General features: G+C 41.7%; 1 protein-coding gene across 3 annotated transcripts in view; it reads left to right on the top strand.

Moving 5' to 3' along the window:
• The first annotated feature begins 1,038 nt into the window (after positions 1 to 1,038).
• Positions 1,039 to 12,125, top strand: part of vclb (vinculin b) — a 39,101-nt gene continuing 28,014 nt past the window's right edge. For 2 of the 3 annotated variants that reach the window (XM_046853093.1, XM_046853092.1), the window contains exon 1: positions 1,039 to 1,339. In XM_046853093.1, the coding sequence (XP_046709049.1) occupies positions 1,172 to 1,339 (168 nt within the window). In that variant the 5' untranslated portion in view covers positions 1,039 to 1,171. The remainder of the gene's footprint in view (positions 1,340 to 12,125) is intronic. The other variant, XM_046853094.1, reaches the window with a different exon arrangement.

Raw genomic sequence — 12,125 nt, 5'->3', positions numbered from 1 at the left:
TTCTGTTCCGAAACCTTTTCCCTTATAAGGAAAAAAGAATGTTACTACGTCACCTGGGAAGCGCGAGACTCTCCGAAAAGCAGGGCGTGGCCAATTTATTCACCAACCAATCCAAAGACCGGATGCGCGTGTAGTCTGTCTCTGATTGGCTGTGAAGCTGCAGCTGGGGAGCAACTGCTCGTGTTTCAAACGGCTCCATGTTCCCTACATCTCAGAGTCCCTACATTCATCTCCCACACAACCAGGAGCTCCTGATGATAAACACATCCACATCTAAACAAATAAACATCTAAACAAATAAACATCTAAACAAATAAACATCTAAACATCTAAACAAATTAACTATAAAAACCCCAGAATATAAATATTTTAATTATTACATTATTTGAAATGCAGCACTTTTTTTAGATCTATAAATAAAATAATAAATAAAATAAACAATCAGTAAATAATGATTCAGTAAATATTAAAGTTATTTTAATATAAATAACAAACACTGAGTGTATTTTTATATAAATATTTTAACAGAATAAACTTATAAATATTAAATATTATTAATAACATCAGATTTTTCCCCTAAAAGTTTCAGATTTGCCCCAAATATTTTTAAATTCACTTTACAAATATATCTTTATATTTGCACATAAATTATATATATATATATATATATGTATATTTTATTATTTATATTCCTCCTGTTCTAATAAAAATCATTTATAAACATTTAGAATATAGATCTATAGATATTTTAGAATATATTTAAAAAGAGGTTTTATGTATAAAAATATAACATTTAATATAAAAAAATTAAATATATATATAATAAAATAATATTTACTAAAATGGAAAATAATTATAAAATATTTTGCAAAAATAAAAAATAAAACAAACAAACAAATAAAATAAATCTGGAAGGGTTTCAGAAGCTGAGCACAAAATGGCGGCGGTTTGTAGTCACTAGGAAGTGAGAAGAACTCGGATTGGGAGGAGGAGAAGAAGGTTGTGACTTTCAGAGAGAGAGAGAGAGCGAGAGAGAGAGAGAGAGAGAGAGGGAGGGAGTGAGAGAAAGAGAGAGATCGGACACCCTGAACTTGTAGAAAGAGAAGAAAGTGAAGTTAGACGCAGCTGGAGTATTCTGAACCTGTGCAGGAGGAAACCTCAGCAGCTCACCATGCCGGTGTTCCACACAAAGACCATAGAGAGCATCCTGGAGCCCGTGGCCCAGCAGATCTCTCACCTGGTCATCATGCACGAGGAGGGCGAGGTGGACGGGAAGGCGATCCCGGATCTGTGCGCTCCGGTGGCGGCGGTGCAGGCGGCAGTCAGTAACCTGGTCCGGGTCAGTGAGCGGCGCGCTGCTTTGATCTCTTTCTTCTTTTCAAATTGTATTCTTTTATTCATTCAAACATCAAAGAAATAAAAAGGGGGATACATTGTAGCATGACCTTTAATAACCCTGGGCTCCGCGCGCTGCTGCTGCTGCGTCCTGAGGAATCACACCCAGCTTCAGGAGCAGACCTGGACCTGAGCTTTCATAACCCTGATCAGGAGCCTTCTAATCAAACTTCATTCTCTCTCTCTCTCTCTCTCTCTCTCTCTCTCTCTCTCTCTCTCTCTCCTCTTTTTTCTTGGTTTCTTTGTCAATTTATTTATTTATATCTTGAGACTTGAGTTTTTCCCTGAATAAATCCTACAATCATGACAGTATGTTAAACAGTCTGGTTAAGACATGATACATTTTTTCTAGGTGTGTGTGTGTGTGTGTGTGTGTGTGTGTGTGTATGGTCCCACCTCATGTGTAGTTTAACGGATAGACTCCGGATTCCAACATGGCCCTGACCAGGATAAGAAGTGCTTCCTGAAGCTGTGTGTGTGTGTGTGTGTGTGTGTGTGTGTGTGTGTGTGTGTGTGTGTGGGGTACATCTTTTCATTAGGAAGCTACAATCCCTAGAAAACTGCGTCTTTACAAGTGAAGCTACTAAACTGACAGAGGCAGATGAATAGATGAGGAGGTTTATTGAGGCAGATGGCGGTATCAGTAGAGTCAGTAGTGGAGTCAGTAATGAAATGAGTATTAGAGTCAGTAGTGGAGTTACTAATAGAGGAAGTATAGAAGAAAGTAGCTGAGGAAGAATTGGAGGAAGTAATAGAGGTAACATACAGTATAAGTAAGTAGATAAAATCAGTAAGTGGGTAAGTGAGTCAGTAGCTGAGGCTGTGGGTGAGTCAGTAGCTGAGGCTGTGGGTGAGTCAGTAGCTGAGGCTGTGGGTGAGTCAGTAGCTGAGGCTGTGGGTAAATCGGTAGCTGAGGCTGTGGGTAAATCGGTAGCTGAGGCTGTGGGTGAGTCAGTAGCTGAGGCTGTGGGTGAGTCAGTAGCTGAGGCTGTGAGTGAGTCAGTAGCTGAGGCTGTGGGTGAGTCAGTAGCTGAGGCTGTGGGTGAGTCGGTAGCTGAGGCTGTGGGTGAGTCGGTAGCTGAGGCTGTGGGTGAGTCAGTAGCTGAGGCTGTGGGTGAGTCAGTAGCTGAGGCTGTGGTGAGTCAGTAGCTGAGGCTGTGGGTGAGTCAGTAGCTGAGGCTGTGGGTGAGTCGGTAGCTGAGGCTGTGGGTGAGTCGGTAGCTGAGGCTGTGGGTGAGTCGGTAGCTGAGGCTGTGGGTGAGTCGGTAGCTGAGGCTGTGGGTGAGTCGGTAGCTGAGGCTGTGGGTGAGTCGGTAGCTGAGGCTGTGGGTGAGTCAGATGATCTGATTGTAATCTGATCAGACACTTAAACACTTCACCCAGACTCAGATTCAGAGCTGATTTTAAACACGGAAATCCTTCATCACGACCCACACTGCTGAGTGACTCACCGTGTGTGTGTGTGTGTGTGTGTGTGTGTGAGAGTGTGTGTGAGTGTGAGGGCGTGATGATAAATGTGTGATGTGTGTGGGTAAAGTAGATGGTGTTAGAGTTAGGTGTGGGTGTGTGTGCGTGCATGTGTGCGTGTGCGTGCGTGTGCGTGTGTGTGCGTGTGCGTGCGTGCGTGCGTGCGTGCGTGCGTGTGCGTGCGCGTGTGTGTGTGTGTGTGTGTGTGTGTGATATGATATCACTGTTATAACAGTGGTGGAAGTGAAGAGTGTAAATAGCCTTTGTAATGACAGGTTGAGTGTCACTGTGCTATTCCCGTCTCATTGTGTCCACTAGGAGACAGCTGTTCACCATGTGCTTCACTGAGGAACACACACACACACACACACACACACGCACACACCTTCTCTGTGTGTGCTGTTCTTCTGCACTCCTTAGATGAGTAGAAATGTAGGGGGGGTGGTGGCTCATCTACATACTTCCTCTGAGCTCTGTGTGTGTGTGTGTGTGTGTGTGTGCCATCCGTTTCTCACACACACATACACACACACACTCATTTCTTAACACATCTATACAGAAGCAGAACTTCTGTGAAGCAATGTGGTTAGTTTTAGTGTTTGGGACGTGTCCCTGCTTGGGCAGCCAGACAGTTTGTGTGTGTGTGTATATATGTGTATGTGTATGTATGTGCGTGTGCGTGTGTGTGTTTGTCTCCGAGTGCTGCTTCTGGAAGTGTTTCCTGTTTCTGTGGAAACGGCGTAAATTCTTCCTATATAATGGTCACACACACACACACACACACACACACACACACACACACACATGTTTAGTGGCCATTTTTTGTCTTAGGGGTAGTGTGTTAGGGGTAGTGTGTTAGGGTTTAGGGGTAGTGTGTTAGGGTTTAGGGGTAGTGTGTTAGGGGTAGTGTGTTGGGGTTTAGGGTAGTGTGTTGGGGTTTAGGGTAGTGTGTTGGGGTTTAGGGTAGTGTGTTGGGGTAGTGTGTTGGGGTTTAGGGTAGTGTGTTAGGGGTAGTGTGTTAGGGGTAGTGTGTTAGGGTTAGGGGTAGTGTGTTAGGGGTGGTGTGTTAGGGTAGTGTGTTAGGGTTTAGGGTAGTGTGTTAGGGTTTAGGGTAGTGTGTTAGGGTTAGGGGTAGTGTGTTAGGGGTAGTGTGTTAGGGTTTAGGGTAGTGTGTTAGGGGTAGTGTGTTAGGGTTTAGGGTAGTGTGTTAGGGTAGTGTGTTGGGGTTTAGGGTAGTGTGTTAGGGTTAGGGGTAGTGTGTTAGGGGTAGTGTGTTGGGGTTTAGGGTAGTGTGTTGGGGTAGTGTGTTGGGGTTTAGGGTAGTGTGTTAGGGTTTAGGGTAGTGTGTTAGGGTTAGGGGTAGTGTGTTAGGGTAGTGTGTTGGGGTTTAGGGTAGTGTGTTGGGGTAGTGTGTTGGGGTAGTGTGTTAGGGTTAGGGGTAGTGTGTTGGGGTAGTGTGTTGGGGTTTAGGGTAGTGTGTTGGGGTGTAACTTGATAGTCTCTGAGAAGTCTGCAGCTCTTAGAGGAGCGTGATGCTCTTTGAGATGTTAGATCCTCCAGAGAAGCTTGATGTTCTCAGAGCTCTGTGAGTGTGTAACTGTGGGAAATTGGTTGCTGCTTCTCTGTGTGTTGTGTTTATACTTTTGTTTTTGCTTTAATCATTGTGGTTTGTTGCTCTTACTGAAGGTATCAAAGTTCATGAGAAGCTGTGAGGAGGAGAGCTAGACCACAGAAGGTGTGGTGTAATCATTACTAGGTGGGAGGTGGTGGTGGTGGGGGGGGTTTGTTTCGGTGGTTTATTTTGTGTGTGTTAGAACATCGCTGTTTTTGGAAACGACACATGGCTGCTTCTCTTTTGAAACAGGTGATACCACAAAAGGTTCTTCAGAGCCGTGTGTGGTCTGGAGTCCAACCTCAGTGACTTTCATGTGTTCTCTCTCTCTCTCTCTCTCTCTCTCTCTCTCTCTCTCTCTCTCTTTCACTAATCATTTCGAAGTGAGACATTGTGGAAGAAGAAGTTCTAGACGGAAGATAGTTAAGATCAACTCAAACGTGTCCTTCAGGAATTGTGTGTAAGGTACTAAGCTGAGTCAGGAGGAAGGGGTGTGCGTGTGTGCGTGTGTGTGTGTGTGTGTGTGTGTGTGTGTGTGTGTGTGAAAGAGGAAGCTGCTCGTTTAGGTGCAGAATGGAGTGATGCTGTAATACCAACATCACTTTTTATCCATTTATACTCACAGTTAACGCTGTGGAACATCAAGTAGGTGAACAGGTTCCAGTATTAAAGTTTTGGGACCTACAGCTTTTCTACCCAGATGTTCTTCTTCTCCAAAATATTACTTCAAAGTTGGAGGTAACATCTTTTGCCTTCACTTGAACCAGGAGGCCCCAACTTGTTCCAGCATGATGACATCCCTGTGCAAAAAGCCTGCTTCATGAAGATCTGCTTTCCATGGGTTATAGTGGAAGATCTCCTGCTATAGATCTCCAAACTCTACTGAACATGAATAAATGTGAACACTGACTGCACCCCAGACCTCCTCACCTTCTCACCTACATCAGCACCTGCCTTTACTAACACACTTGTAGCTGAATGTATCTCCACAAAATGTAGTGGAACATCTTCCCACAAGAGTGGAGCTCATTATACAGGACGTGGAGATTAAATGTGGAAGATGATGTTCAGAAAGAAGCACATAACGATCTTATGGTCAGCAAACGTTTGGCCGTACTGTGTATCTATGGGTGATGGACTGTGTGTGTGTGTGTGTGTGTGTGTGTGTGTGTGTGTGTGTGTGTGTGTGTGTGTGTGTGTGTGTGTGTATGTGTATAATGTGCTTCTATCCCCAAAACCTATTTGTTTATTGGGCTTTAGATTTGTAATTACACACACACACACACACACACACACACACACACACACACCTCCAGATTGTAGTGTTTATGTGAGCAGTGTTGTCATGATGTTCCTGGAAAATAACAGCTCATAGTTTTGTGTGTGTCATTGTTTTATTCCTTACAGACCAAAGGCCAGCACTTCCTGCTCTTATTACGTTATCCTCATTACAATCCTGTGTGTGTGTGTGTGTGTGTGTGTGTGTGTGTGTGTGTGTGTGTGTGTGTGTGCGTGCGTGTGTGTGTGTGTGTGTGTGTGTGTTGCTTCTCTGGCACTCTATAAAGCCTTTCAGTCTGTCTGGAGTGAACTGAGTGCTCTCTATGTGTGTGTGTGTGTGTGTGTGTGTGTGTGTGTGTGTGTGTGTGTGTGTGTGTGTTTGATGGAGATCAGACTGAAATCCAGACAAAGCTCCGTTTGTCTAAAGCAGACTCGGATCATCTGTCTTCAGCGTTAGCAGTTTATTTCCAGCTGTTTGAACTGCCAGAGCTCTCCTTCATCACTTCCTCTTCCTCCACTCGTGACCTCTTATAACCCGTTTTACATGCATTTTATGTAACAATTGAACTTTTTCATGTGCTACACATAGACAGTGTTTGGTATGAGGGTGTGGGTGCATTATAGCGCATCATAGGCACTGTATAATACACGAGATATCATAACTGCTCTATAACAACTTTAGTGGGGCATAGATGCTCTATAACACTTTTGTAAGCTCTTTTGAAGCATGCAAATGTCATAGGTGGTCCGTAACATTGTGTAGCATCATAATCCGACTCTATAACTAAACACAATGGTGGCATAGGTGCTCTATAATGCTTGATAACCTCGTCATAGCGTGCAAAAATCTATAACAAATCCTAAGAACTGTATAGAAGGCTATAACTGCTCATAAAACAAATAGAACCCCTCAAATGGTTGCAGCGTGGCATAGGTGCTTCATAACACTGTGCAGTCACTCTATAACACTTCACAAGCACATTATAATACATGCAGCCTCATAAATAGAAGGATTCTTTATAGAAGGATATAAATGTTTTTTATACAAATACTTCTCCATGTGTTACAGCATGTTATAGGAGCTCCATAACACTTCACAAGCATAGTACATGCAGCATTATAAGTACTTTATAGAAGGAAATAACTGCTCTTTACACAAATAGAACTTCTCTATGTGCTGCAACATGTTTTGGATGAGGGTGTGGGTCCACTATAACTCTTAGTTGGCACTGTGTAATACACAAGAGCGATCATAACTACTCTATAACTGATTATAAGTGACACTTGTGTAATGAAGTAATATTTTATAACCTCTTTGTAGCACGCAAATGTCATAGATGGTCCATAACTCTGTGTAGTCACTCCGACACTACATAAGCACAGTATTATACACTTAACATCATATAACTGCTTTATAACTGAACGTAAGTGTGGCATAGGAACTCTGGAATGCTTTAAAACATAGCAATTTTAAAATAATTGCGCTATAACAAATCCTAAGCGTTTTATAGAAGGCTATAAGTGCTTGTAATACAAATAGAATCATTTAAAGTTTTGCAGCATGGCGTAGGTGCTTCATATCACTGTGCATTTTAAAACACTTTACAAGCACATTTGAATGCATTTAGCATCATAAGTGCTTTATAGAGGGATATAACTGCTCATTATACAAATACTTCAACACGTTACAACATGCCATTTGTGCTCCATAACTGTGTAATCATTCTATGTCACTTTATGAGCACATTATTACACATAGCTTCATATAACTGCCTTATAACTGATCCTAAGTGCTTTATAAGAGGATATAACTACGCTTTATATAAATCCTCCATTGGTTAAAACTTGGCATAGACACTCCATAACAGTGAAGTATACAAATACTTTTCCATGTGTTACAGCATGTCATAGGTGCTCAATAACACTGTGTACTCATGCTATGACACTCCATGAGCACATTATTATACACATAGCTTTAAATAACAGCTCTTTAACTGTTCATATGATCAAAAGTTCTTTGTAGAAGGTTATAAGTGTGTTTAATACAAAAACACCTTCTCCAAGTGTTGCAGGTGCTTCATAACATTGTGTGATTACAGCACTTTATAAGCACATTATTATACACGTAGCTTTATATAACTTCTCTATAACTGATTATAAGTGCTTTATAGAGAGAGAGATCTGCTCTTTATTAAAATACCACATCTCTGTGGGTTACAGCATGTTATAGGTGCTTCATAACATTTTGTAGTCTGTCTATGACGCTTCATAGGCACTTTAATATACACACAGCTTTATATAATTTCTCTATAACTGATCATAAGTGCTTTATAGAAGAATTAAACCATGACATCGATGTTGACACTTGACATAAACACATTATTATACATGTATATTAATCTCTATAACTGATCATAAGTGATTAAAAAAAGCCTTCAACTGATCTTTATACAAAAACAAGGTCTCTATTTTACAGCATGGGATAGGTGCTCTATAACACAGTGTAGTGGTGCTATGACACTTTATAAGCACACTTTAAAATACAGAACAGCTTTATAACTGTAGTGCAGTGTAACATGTGTGTAACTGTATATAATCACACACTCCAGTGCTCATGTTAGTTCTCACTCTCCAGTGTTCTGTAGTGTTTAAAGACTATAATCACACTCTTGATGTCACACAAATGAGGATGAGGTTCTGCTTTTGAGTCTGGTTCCTCTCAAGGTTTCTTCCTCATTACATCTAAGGGAGTTTTTCCTTCAACACAGTCTCCATGGTGATCATCAGAGATAAACACATCATCCACCTTCATTCTTTAATCCTGTAAAGCTGCTTTGAGACAACGTGAAAATCACAACAGAAATAAACTTGACTGCTCTATTAGTGGCTACAGCATACCATTGTATAATATTGTAGACAGAGGGGTAGAAAGGGGTAAAATATTGTAGACAGAGGGCAGAAAGGGGTAAAATATTGTAGACAGAGGGGCAGAAAGGGGTATAATATTGTAGACAGAGGGGTAGAAAGGGGTATAATATTGTAGACAGAGGGGTAGAAAGGGGTAAAATATTGTAGACAGAGGGCAGAAAGGGTATAATATTGTAGACAGAGGGGTAGAAAGGGTATAATATTGTAGACAGAGGGGTAGAAAGGGTATAATATTGTAGACAGAGGGGTAGAAAGGGTATAATATTGTAGACAGAGGGCAGAAAGGGTATAATATTGTAGACAGAGGGGTAGAAAGGGGTAAAATATTGTAGACAGAGGGCAGAAAGGGTTTAATATTGTAGACAGAGGGCAGAAAGGGGTAATATTGTAGACAGAGGGGTAGAAGGGGTATAATATTGTAGACAGAGGGGTAGAAAGGGTATAATATTGTAGACAGAGGGCAGAAAGGGGTAAAATATTGTAGACAGAGGGGCAGAAAGGGGTATAATATTGTAGACAGAGGGCAGAAAGGGGTAAAATATTGTAGACAGAGGGGCAGAAAGGGCATAATATTGTAGACAGAGGGGCAGAAAGGGCATAATATTGTAGACAGAGGGGTGAAAGGGGTATAATATTGTAGACAGAGGGGTAGAAAGGGGTAAAATATTGTAGACAGAGGGGCAGAAAGGGGTATATTGTAGACAGAGGGCAGAAAGGCATAATATTGTAGACAGAGGGGTAGAAAGGGTATAATATTGTAGACAGAGGGGTAGAAAGGGGTAAAATATTGTAGACAGAGGGGCAGAAAGGGGTAAAATATTGTAGACAGAGGCAGAAAGGGGTATAATATTGCAGACAGAGGGGCAGAAAGGGTATAATATTGTAGACAGAGGGGTAGAAAGGGGTAAAATATTGTAGACAGAGGAGTAGAAAGGGGTATAATATTGTAGACAGAGGGGCAGAAAGGGGTATAATATTGTAGACAGAGGGCAGAAAGGGGTATAATATTGTGTAGACAGAGGGGCAGAAAGGGTATAATATTGTAGACAGAGGAGCAGAAAGGGTATAATATTGTAGACAGAGGAGCAGAAAGGGTATAATATTGTAGACAGAGGGGTGAAAGGGGTATAATATTGTAGACAGAGGGGTAGAAAGGGGTATAATATTGTAGACAGAGGGGCAGAAAGGGGTATAATATTGTAGACAGAGGGGTAGAAAGGGGTATAATATTGTAGACAGAGGGGTAGAAAGGGGTATAACATTGTAGACAGAGGAGCAGAAAGGGTATAATATTGTAGACAGAGGGGCAGAAAGGCATAATATTGTAGACAGAGGGGTAGAAAGGGGTATAACATTGTAGACAGAGGGCAGAAAGGGTATAATATTGTAGACAGAGGAGCAGAAAGGGGTATAACATTGTAGACAGAGGGGTAGAAAGGTATAATATTGTAGACAGAGGGGCAGAAAGGCATAATATTGCAGACAGAGGGGCAGAAAGGGGTATAATATTGTAGACAGAGGGGCAGAAAGGGCATAACATTGTAGACAGAGGGCAGAAAGGCATAATATTGTAGACAGAGGGGTAGAAAGGGGTATAATATTGTAGACAGAGGGGTAGAAAGGGGTATAATATTGTAGACAGAGGGGTAGAAAGGCATAATATTGTAGACAGAGGGGCAGAAAGGGCATAATATTGCAGACAGAGGGGCAGAAAGGCATAATATTGTAGACAGAGGGCAGAAAGGGGTATAACATTGTAGACAGAGGGGCAGAAAGGGTATAATATTGTAGACAGAGGGGTGAAAGGGGTATAATATTGTAGACAGAGGGGCAGAAAGGGGTATAACATTGTAGACAGAGGGTATAATATTGTAGACAGAGGGGCAGAAAGGGGTATAATATTGTAGACAGAGGAGCAGAAAGGGGTATAATATTGTAGACAGAGGGGTAGAAAGGCATAATATTGTAGACAGAGGAGCAGAAAGGGGTATAATATTGTGAACAGAGGGGCAGAAAGGGGTATAATATTGTAGACAGAGGGCAGAAAGGGGTATAATATTGTAGACAGAGGGCAGAAAGGGGTATAATATTGTAGACAGAGGAGCAGAAAGGGGTATAATATTGTAGACAGAGGGCAGAAAGGGGTATAATATTGTAGACAGAGGGCAGAAAGGGGTATAATATTGTAGACAGAGGGCAGAAAGGGCATAATATTGTAGACAGAGGGCAGAAAGGGGTATAATATTGTAGACAGAGGGCAGAAAGGGGTATAATATTGTAGACAGAGGGCAGAAAGGGTAAAATATTGTAGACAGAGGGCAGAAAGGGGTATAATATTGTAGACAGAGGGCAGAAAGGGTATAATATTGCAGACAGAGGGCAGAAAGGGGTAAATATTGTAGACAGAGGGGCAGAAAGGGCATAATATTGTAGACAGAGGGCAGAAAGGGTAAAATATTGTAGACAGAGGGCAGAAAGGGGTATAATATTGTGACAGAGGGCAGAAAGGCATAATATTGTAGACAGAGGGCAGAAAGGGCATAATATTGTAGACAGAGGGCAGAAAGGGTATAATATTGTAGACAGAGGGCAGAAAGGGGTATAATATTGTGTAGACAGAGGGCAGAAAGGGTATAATATTGTAGACAGAGGGCAGAAAGGTATAATATTGTGACAGAGGGCAGAAAGGCATAATATTGTAGACAGAGGCAGAAAGGGTATAACATTGTAGACAGAGGGCAGAAAGGGATAATATTGTAGACAGAGGGCAGAAAGGGTATAATATTGTAGACAGAGGGCAGAAAGGGGTATAATATTGTAGACAGAGGGCAGAAAGGGTATAATATTGTAGACAGAGGGGTAGAAAGGGGTATAATATTGTAGACAGAGGGGTAGAAAGGGGTATAATATTGCAGACAGAGGGCAGAAAGGGTATAATATTGTGACAGAGGGCAGAAAGGGGTATAATATTGTAGACAGAGGGCAGAAAGGGGTATAATATTGTAGACAGAGGGCAGAAAGGGGTATAATATTGTAGACAGAGGGCAGAAAGGGGTATAATATTGTAGACAGAGGCAGAAAGGGTATAATATTGTAGACAGAGGGCAGAAAGGGTATAATATTGTAGACAGAGGGCAGAAAGGGGTATAATATTGTAGACAGAGGGCAGAAAGGGTATAATATTGTAGACAGAGGGGCAGAAAGGGTATAATATTGTAGACAGAGGGCAGAAAGGGTATAATATTGTAGACAGAGGGCAGAAAGGGTATAATATTGTAGACAGAGGGGCAGAAAGGGGTATAATATTGTAGACAGAGGGCAGAAAGGGCATAATATTGTAGACAGAGGAGTAGAAAGGGGTATAATATTGTAGACAGAGGGGCAGAAAGGGGTATAATATTGTAGACAGAGGGGCAGAAAGGGGTATAATATTGTAGACAGAGGG

Source organism: Silurus meridionalis, chromosome 7 (assembly GCF_014805685.1).
Source record: "Silurus meridionalis isolate SWU-2019-XX chromosome 7, ASM1480568v1, whole genome shotgun sequence".
NCBI lineage: Eukaryota > Metazoa > Chordata > Actinopteri > Siluriformes > Siluridae > Silurus > Silurus meridionalis.
The sequence above is the reverse complement of the archived record's forward strand: the minus strand, read 5'-3'. Positions and strand labels throughout refer to the sequence as shown.